We start from the raw sequence: 9,585 nt of genomic DNA, 5'->3' as shown, positions 1-9,585 counted from the left end.
CACTCACTGATTCCTTCTTTTCGAGTGATTTAGTGATAGAAACTTTCGTGGTTGCTCGAGGTGCCGAGGAAAGAAAGAGAGACGTGCTGCGAGGGGAGACGAGCGTTGCGAACTTTCCAAAAGCTTCTTCAAAGTTCAAGCTTCAAGAAAGGTTAGTAAACTCTTAGCTCATATTGATTTTTAATTACATGTACTTGCTTCTTTGTCTAGGTTAGTAAAAACTGTTTTTACTTGAAAAGAAATTTTTTAAAATTCCGCCGCTTCCCGAAGCGTTTAATCTTTTTCTTAAACCCTAGATCAATTCCAACACTTTGTCCAATGATCTTTGCACTGTTTTTCTGATCTCTGTGGCTCTTTTCTTAGACGGTCTTTGTTGAAGTAGTCGGCAATCCGATTCCAAAAACTTGTTGATGTTTGGTCATTCCCAATGACGGCATCTTTAGACGTATTAAGCCATCCGCTTATCAGGAGTATGCTTGCTTCTTGGCTCCATTTCACGTTTTGTTTTCCTCTACGCCTCGGTTCTTCTTCATGTTGCATCACTGTGGTTTCCAACCCTTCTGCGATAGGTGTAGTTTGACTTTCGGAGACGGGTGTTGATGGTGTTTTAGGGGGAGGTGTTTTGTGGACATATGGTGATGTGGGTTGTGGAGGGGATCCAAAATTTATGGAAGGGAAAGAAGACATAGAAATTTGAAAATTTGGGTGCATCAAGTTTGGAAGTAGATAATTTGGTGAATTTTGTGAGAACTGAGAATATGGAAAGTTGAGATTTTGAAAGTTTGTAGATGAAGAATTAAGAGAATTGGGAGAATTGTGGCAATCCATTTAAGCAATTAGAGAATAGTGAGAAGAGTGATGAGAATGATGAGTTGTGAGTTGTAAATGGAAAGGAGAATGCTCCTTTATAAAGGATAGGAGTAGTGTAATATGGAGAGAACATCTCTTCTTGGGAATATGAGAAAATTAAACATGGTGGGTAGGAGTAGTATGTACAATTAAATATGGTGGATAAAAATAACAATTTCCTAGAATTGATAATAGTTTAAAAAATAAATAAGAAAATTGCATCATGAAAAAACATAATTTTTATTCATATTAAAATAATGCTAGACATTTTTATTAAATAAAGACAACAACATATAAAATTTAAATTTCTAATTAGAATTGTCTCCAAAACGAGACCAAATATGCTCTACCAAGTCCGCCTGCAAATTACGGTGCATGACTCTGTCGTGAATTTCTGTATTTTTTTGAAGTATCGTTTGAAAATCAGAAACTGGTCCTTGTGATACTTCAACCGTTGTGGTGCCGGCGGAACCTTCATCATAATTAATGTTAAGCATTCCTTCATATGTATCCCGTTCGTCCTCAACAATAATATTGTGCAATATAATGCATGCATACATAATATCTTTAAGAACATCTATTTGCCAAAAACGCGCCGGTCCTCTGACAATGGCGAATCGAGATTGAAGTACTCCGAACGCCCGCTCCACATCTTTGTGTACTGCTTCCTGGCATCGCACAAATAATTTTATTTTCTCTCCTTGAGGCAATGGGACAGTTTTAACAAACGTACCCAACTCTGGATATATACCATCTGCTAGATAATAACCGTTGTATTGTGTGCCATTTACGGTAAATTGAACTCGTGGAGCTTGCCCTTGTAAGATGTTGGTAAATAATGTGGATTGATTCAACACATTGAGATCATTATTGGATCCCGGCTCACCAAAAAATGCATGCCAAATCCAAAGATCTGCTGATGCGACTGCTTCGAGCATAATCGTTGGAGTACCATAATCACCTCGTGTGAATTGACCTTTCCATGCAACAGGACAATTCTTCCATTCTCAATGCATACAATCAATGCTTCCCAACATGCCAGGAAATCCACGTGCCTCCCTTATTTGAAGTAAGTGACGAACATCGTCCGCGTTGGGCCTTCGCATATATTGGTCACCAAAAATTTCATTTACTCCCCGGACAAAATTGACAAGACATTCGATAGCAGTACTTTCACCGATTCGAACATATTCATCAACATAGTCTACGGGAGCTCCATAAGCCAACATTCGAATAGCTGCAGTGCACTTCTGTAGCGGTGAAAGCCCTCTTCTCCCGATTGCGTCTCTCTGCATCTGGAAATACGTCGAATAAACACCAAGGGCATGCACTATGCGTTCGAATACATGTATACGCATTCGAAATCTTCTCCGAAATTGATCTTCTGTGTACACCGGGTTATCCGAAAAGTAATCGTCAAACAAACGCTGGTGTCCTTATTCACGACGCCTATCCAAGTACGCTCTCGTACTTTGTTGCCTTCTTGAGCTACCACCAACAATGACGTCTTTGTAGTACGTTTCATCATATTCTTCTGTACATTCTGCTATTATGACATCGTCTACATTCATATTTTCATAGGAATTATGAGAGTTTGATGAATCCATGTTTTGTGTGTAGAATACTATAATAACAATAGAGCAAAATGTAATAAATATATATGAGAGATTTTTTTAGAGAGAAATATTTGAGAATTGAATAAAAGGAATATGAGAATATAGTTTTCATTGAAGTAGACATAGTGTCATATATATAGCAATAATATTCAAATTATTTTTATTAAATTTCAAATTTCCTAAAATTGAAAATATGAAAAAGATTGGAAACATACAAAAAAATTGAGAATATACAATAACAAAATTGGGAAATATGAAAATAATTGAAAATATAAAAAAAAATATATATATATATATATATATATATATATATATATATATATAAAAAAACAAACCAGGATGAAGTCAAATAAAAGTAGTTAATGCATATTGCAACTACTTTTTTAACGTGTAACATTTGTTTTTTTTTTAGGGACTAACATTTGTTTTCAATTACTGTTGTTGTGTAACATTTTTCTTGCATGCAACAATTAACGTGAGATTACAAATGAAGTCATATAGAGTTGGTAGATGGAAGTTGGTGGATAGGAGTTGGTGGAGTTATAAAATAAAAAAAATAATAATAATAAAATATTCATTTGGCACCAGTGCCAAATTGTGAGCATCTGTCAAGGAATTGCCAAAATAGCTCCTTTTTTTATATTGACTCCAATGGGTAGACAACTTTGAGTGTCATCCATGTCACCCATATGCAACTTAAGTTGTCACCCGTTGGAGATGCTATTATGTAAGATACCACAAATATTGATATGGATAAAAATAAATAAACAATATTATTTTTTATGATGTGTAAAGCAACTTTAGTTGCTTGCATTGGAGATGCTCTAAGGAGTCAAGCCAAAGAACCATGTTGAGGTTAACACTATCGATGAGTTGGTTGGTTGACGTTCCAATCTTCCGTTCCTAATCCTCTATATATTCCAACATGTAGCCAAGACTCCTACTTTGACAATTGCAATCGACTTTGGGCCTCTCCTCTGATTGAGGTGCAAAGCAAATAAGTCAGTGACCGAAAAGAAAGAGTGCTATGGTCTAACTCTAACATATCGAGAAGCCACTTGCATACCTCCTTGGCTAGTCTACACTCTTGAAAAAGATGGTCCAAATTATCCCCCGCGTTCAGGCACAACGGATGGCAGCTAGGTTGGAAGGTTAGGTGAGGATTTCGACGTTGAATAACATCCTCCGTGTTCACTCTTCCCAAGGCAACTAACCAACCGAATAATTGAACCTTACTCATAATCGGAGACTTCCAAATGAGATCAGCAAAAGGCGTGATAGGGATGGACGCGCAGGAGGCTATGCTACGCCTCATTGACCCGACCAAAAACTCCATAGTGTCCGAAAGCCAAGCACGGCGATTAGCAATGCCCTCCCAGATCTCGATACCTTCAAGTGCCTCCAAGAGTTCGGTAGCTTCGGTTACTTCTCTCATCGTCAGGTTTCGAGGGAACTGAAAATTCCACGAAATATGATCATATGACTTTCTCCGGATCGTGAAACGAGACTTGCAACGGGAACCCCTTTGAGCGGGGATAGGCGCCGCAAGGCGAGAAAGCATTCAGCCAAAATGCACTCCCCACACCACTTGTCTTTCCAAAATCTGATAGATGTCCTATCACGCTCTCTTTAATTGCACTTGTACCTATTAGAAGCCTTCTTGAACCGCGGTCACCGAGCACTTACTTGTACCGTCCCCTATTATTTTTTTGTAGTTGATTGTGAAGGTGCATTATTTCTCTGATTCTCAGTCTAGAAAACCACCAAGCAAAAATTAATTCTCATCTGGATTAGTTTTTCTAATATTTTCTAGCCTTTTAACTTAATAAGTCCAAGTCTAAGTTGTTCTAGTCTTAGTAGATCTAACAATAATCGCACTAGGCATTTGAGAATACTTGAAAATAATATTGCACAAGGCGTTACTGAGACACTCGAGTTAATACTTATAATGGAATGTGGCTGGAAGTTTACCATGAACATGCTTGACTGACGCTCGGAGCAAGAGTCATGTTCCTTCAATGGCCACCGATGTAGTCAATCCTCGTTCTTTCTGAATAGCATTTTAAATGGACCGATCAAAATAAAGGATTTGTCATGTTTTAAAAATCTGGTTTAGCGTTTTCTTTTAAGTAAAAGGAAAAACCTTAAAATTCAATTTCCATTCACATGAACAATTCACATATAATAGTCATATTATTGAAATGTAGCCAAGGGTGCAAGATGATCCAGAATAAACAACTCACGTATTATGAAACATATGCAAAGAAAGGCAAAAAAAATAATAATAATAATAAAAATTAAAAAAGGAGAATCTAAAGATCAACACCATACTCCGTCCTCCAGGGTCAGTTGCATTTATCAAATTGCAAAATCATCCTTATCAACATATACTGTAGTCTTCACTCTTTCTTTTCGATCCCGTGCGACATATTGTAGATCCCTCTCCCCTGAAAAACAGCAAGCATTATAATTAAAACAGAAAACAGGTAATTATATCAGAATGTCTCTCATCAACAAGACGTAAAAATAAAAATAAAAATCGAAAGTGAATTGGACAACTTACGATAAGGAACAAGGAGGAAGCTGCGAAAGCAATGGGAATGGCAACAGATGTGACCTTATCAAGTCGTCCTTTCAGAGATGTATGCTTGTGAATGTTCTGGAACAGATTTTGCTGCTCCAACAGCTGCTCACGTGGCCTGAACGGTGGTTCCACTGCATCTACATTTTGCTGTACAATCCGGAAAAAAAAATAATAAATAAATAAAATAAAAAATTTAAACATAAAAAGGGGCCATTTTGCGTATTCAAACCCATACACACTTGAAGATAAGGCAAGCTAAGGAGGCATTGGAAAAAATATATACGTAAAATTGATGTCACCACTCATAAGAATAATCAATCCTAAACTAAGAAAGGAAGAATAAGAAGACATTTTCCCAATGTCGACATGGATTTGGAATAAATTACCTCACACACCAATTTTGCACAGGGAATTGAAACGGTGTCGCATCCTAGATATCTGGCTCTGAGCCATCCGTCAGATCTTCGGGTCCAGGAAGAGAATCATTCGACGCCGGGTCTGACTTGAAAGCGAATCTCATCTCCTGGCTCGCCAGGTTGGCGAGGTCGAGGCGGTTGGCACTCTTATAGGCGTCTACGATAGCCTTGTACAACGACTCGTTCTGCTCGATCTCTTCGTATTTCAACAGGCTGTAAATCCTCTTCACACCTTCAACCATGCCGGCCCGACCATAACACCGAACCAGATTGATGTTCGTCACCACATCCGGCTCCACACCCAAGTCCTGCATCTTCAGGAAGATGTTCAGAGCCTTCTCAGTTTTCCCGGCTGAACCGTACGCGTATATCGCCACATTGTACGCTGACAAGTCGAGATTAGCGTCCGCGTTCACAAACACTTGGCAGAACTCGAGGGCCAAAACGTGCGAGCCGACAACCGAGAAGACCGACGTAAAGATCGCTTGGCGAGCATAAGGCTTGCCTTGCTCGTAAGCCGATTCGAGCTGAGCCACTGCTTCGGTCGAGAAGCCTCCTTTTTTCAGCACCGTGAACAGTACTTTGAAAGTCCATTTATCGGGCAAGAGCTTCAGACCGACCATCTCCTGCAATAGCTCTCCGCACTTGCTTAGCTGTCCACTTGCAGCGTAGCACGACATGACCGAGGTGAACGAATCGCAGTCATTGACCAACCCTGAGCTCTTCATTTCCTCGGCCAATCGAACGGCTTCGTCAAAAGTCGCCGTGCTCTTGTAAAGATCCATCATGATCGCGAAAGACGAGTCGTCCGCGAGATTCCTCTCCCTCAGTTCTTCGAACAACGCTTTGGCCTCGGCCACCATTCCGAGGGCCGAGTAGAAGTGGATCATGGTGTTCGACGCAACGACGTCGGGACCGCATTTCAAGCCTCTCATTCTTTCGTACAGCGCTTTCGCTCCTTCCAAGCACCCGACTTTACCGTAAGCCTTTATCAAGGACGTCAAGACGATCGGGTTCGCCGAGAGCCCGGAATCTTCCATGTGGCGGAAGTACTTGCACGCTTCTTCAACACTTCCGGATTCGGCGAACCCATCAATCAAAGCCCCGTAGACAAACTCGTTCGGTTTCACTCCCGTTCTCAACATGTTTTGGTACACACCGACTGCATCCGAGAGCTGACCGAGCCGCGAATGGCAAGCGATGAGGGCCGAGAAAGTGGGACAGCTCGGTTTGAACCCCATTCCCTGCATTTCGCTCAGAAGCACTCTGGCCTCCTCGGCCGAGTCTGCCTTGGAGTACATCTGAACAAGAGAATTGTAAGTGCACTCGTCGGGCCATATCCCATGGTTTTTCATCCCCTTTATGAGATCCGACGCTCTGTCGTAAAGCTTCGCGTTCCCATAGGCTTTCACCATGATGTTGAAATCGACGACACTCAATTTCTGTCGCGCCGAATCTCTCTTCCCCAAGAACACTGCCTCGGCTTCAGCCCAGAGTCCCTTTTCGGCGTACGCGTCCATAACCGCTGCGTAAGTCTTCGAGGACAACTTCCCGCCTCTCTGGCATTTGTTGAAGAACGACTTTCCTTCGCCAACAAGCCCATTATCAATGTACATCTTCACCACGCCAGGAACGGATTGTGCATCGACAGGTGCCCCGGTTTTCTCCATATCCTCGATCACAATCTCCACGTCATGGACCATGTTCCTCTGACACAACATGTGAAGAACGACAGTATGTGTGACCACATCCGGATAAAGACCCACTTCTCTGATCTTCCTGTAGAATCCAAGAGCTCTATCGACGTCCCCGGCTTCAGCGTACAAAGACAAAAAGATGTTGTAGGTCTTCGTGTCCGGAGATACATGCTTCTCTTCCATCTTAGCCAGCAAAGCCTCGGCCTCGGACAATCGGCCGTGACTCCCACAAGTGAAGATCATCGTGTTGAAAGTGATGGCGTCCATAGCCACGCCAGACTTCAACATTTCCCCGAAAACGTTGGCCGCGTCTTGAAGCCGCCCAGCTTTTCCGTATAAATCGATCAGAGTATTGAATGTCGAAGTGAGCCGAGGCTTCTTCCGAGTCGAATCTTCGGTGTCGGGCTTGGGATTCGGATCTCTGCCACCTGTCCTGAAAAGCTCGGTGGACAAGAAATGCTTGAGACCGACGGGGTCAGAGCCAGATCCGGAACTATCGGCCATCGAGTCCAAATCAAGATCTTCAACCTCGACCCTTCCATCGCACCAGCCCTTGTAGAACCTGTGTGCCCTATCGAACTCTCCGCCGTTCTTCAAGACCCGGACCACAGTGTTCATCGTCACATCGTCCGGGAAAATTCCCCGGATCCTCATGTGCTTGATCCACAAGAGGGCTTCTTTCACAAGCCCGGATTTTCCATAGATGTCGACGAGAACCGCATACGTGTTGTTGGTCGGGAAAACCCCTTTCTTTGCCATGTCAACCCAGCAGAGTCTGAGCTCATCCCATTTTTGGGCTCGGCCAAGCGATCGGAGCACGACGTTGTAGTGGATCACGTTTGGGACATAGTCTTTCCGCGACTTGAACCACTCAAAAACCCGTACGATCTTTACCCAACTCCTCTGCTCCTTCAGAATCACGGTCTGTTCCTTGGCGCTCAGACTCTCGCCAATTTCGCCGAGTGTCTTCTCAATATCATCATCCGATTCCAGTGACCGCAAAACCAGAGGCAAAACCCCGCCGTACTTCTTCTTTCTGCCATTGACTCTGCTCGGAATAGAAACCGTTTTCGAGTGTTGACTATGGGCATTATGCCCTGCGAAAACCCCAGAACCTCTAGAGTCGGATTTCCGGGCACCAGGAAGATCGTAGAGCTGTCTCTTTGCTAAGTTGTGGTTATGGAGACTAAACCCTAGAAAAACCCCAGGTGTGAAATGAGTGAAGTGAGGAGTGTGAAGCTTACTTGGAGGGAAAGTATGAGTTTGAGCTTGCATAGAGGATTGGATACACTCTTGGCCTAATTCTCTGCATGTGTAGCTCTGGCAGCGAAGCATTGCCGAGTTTCGAATCTGGATTTTCGCGTTAGGGTTCGAAGGGTTTTGGGGTACGATACGAAGAAAAAGAAGAGCGTGTTTCACATTCCTCCAACACTAATTTTGGGTCATTTTTTTTTTATTCAGTAAATGTCGGAACTATATCGAATAACTAATTTTTGAGGAACAGATAAAAATTATGACTATGTATAATATTATATAGATCAAGGATCGAAATACCGTTATCGTTACCGTTACCATTCCGAGCTTCAGAATTTACTGATAACCCCTGGTACCGTAAAGAAATACCGGGGAAAGCAAGAAAAAAAAAATAAACTGGTACCGTTGAACTTACTGTTACCGTTGAGGAATACCGTCAAATATCGTATTTACCGAGAGGAATCTAGAAAATAAATATACAAAAACATACAAACTACGTAGGATAAAATTTATAAAATTAAAAATAGTGTACAATGTTTCAACACATTATCAAATTACAAACACAACAAAAACTAAGTTCAATAGTACAAAGTACAAACCAAAATGATAAAGTTCAACACAATCCACTAAATACTATAATTCAACAAATTCAACAAATGGTTGTAATTGGAAGACCCGTCATCATACGAGGACTCCGTGCCTTGAGGACCAGTTGATATCGATCTGAAGTTGTAAGACAAGTCATCATCGTCATTGCTATACGTAAATGACATGGACACAAACTCTAAAATTAAAAACAAGTCATAAGAATTTCGTCATAAATCAATAAACAAGTTCAACATAACCTTAATCATCACTAACTAATCAAAAAATTACAAAATAATTCGGATTAATTACAAAAAAAAATTAAACATGAACACAAACTCTAAAATTAAAAACAAGTCATAACAATTTCGTCATAAATCAATAAACAAGTTCAAAATAACCTTAATCATCACTAATTAATCAAAAAATTACAACAAAATTCCAATTAATTACAAAAAATTAGAAAACATGAACACAAACTCTAAATAAACACTACATTCATGTTCACAACTACCAATTTATACTTAATCTTCAAGAATTATCAACAAATTAAAAAAATTAAACTCAAAATCATCAAAAAACAA

The 9,585-nt window shown here is 40.9% G+C and overlaps 1 protein-coding gene across 1 annotated transcript; it reads right to left on the bottom strand.

Moving 5' to 3' along the window:
* Positions 1-5,023: 5,023 nt before the first annotated feature.
* On the bottom strand, positions 5,024-8,610 carry LOC149384675 (Pentatricopeptide repeat (PPR) superfamily protein). The gene is made up of 2 exons (XM_089625866.1): positions 5,436-8,610; positions 5,024-5,196 (listed from the first exon to the last, which is right to left on the bottom strand). The coding sequence occupies exon 1, from the start codon at positions 8,495-8,497 to the stop codon at positions 5,480-5,482; it is 3,018 nt and encodes a 1,005-aa protein (XP_089481992.1). The 5' UTR covers positions 8,498-8,610; the 3' UTR covers positions 5,024-5,196; positions 5,436-5,479.
* Between the last annotated feature and the right edge of the window lie 975 nt (positions 8,611-9,585).

The sequence above is a fragment of the Urtica dioica genome, chromosome 9 (genome assembly GCF_054948205.1).
Source record: "Urtica dioica subsp. dioica isolate 48M chromosome 9, U.dioica_male_clone48M_v1_H2, whole genome shotgun sequence".
In the NCBI taxonomy this organism is placed as follows: domain Eukaryota; kingdom Viridiplantae; phylum Streptophyta; class Magnoliopsida; order Rosales; family Urticaceae; genus Urtica; species Urtica dioica.
Note: the sequence above shows the minus strand (reverse complement) of the source record. Positions and strands in the feature narration are given on the sequence as shown.

Excerpts from the sequence above, each read along its gene's own strand:
- LOC149384675 (XM_089625866.1), bottom strand. The coding sequence starts at position 8,497 with ATGCTTCGCTGCCAGAGCTACACATGCAGAGAATTAGGCCAAGAGTGT.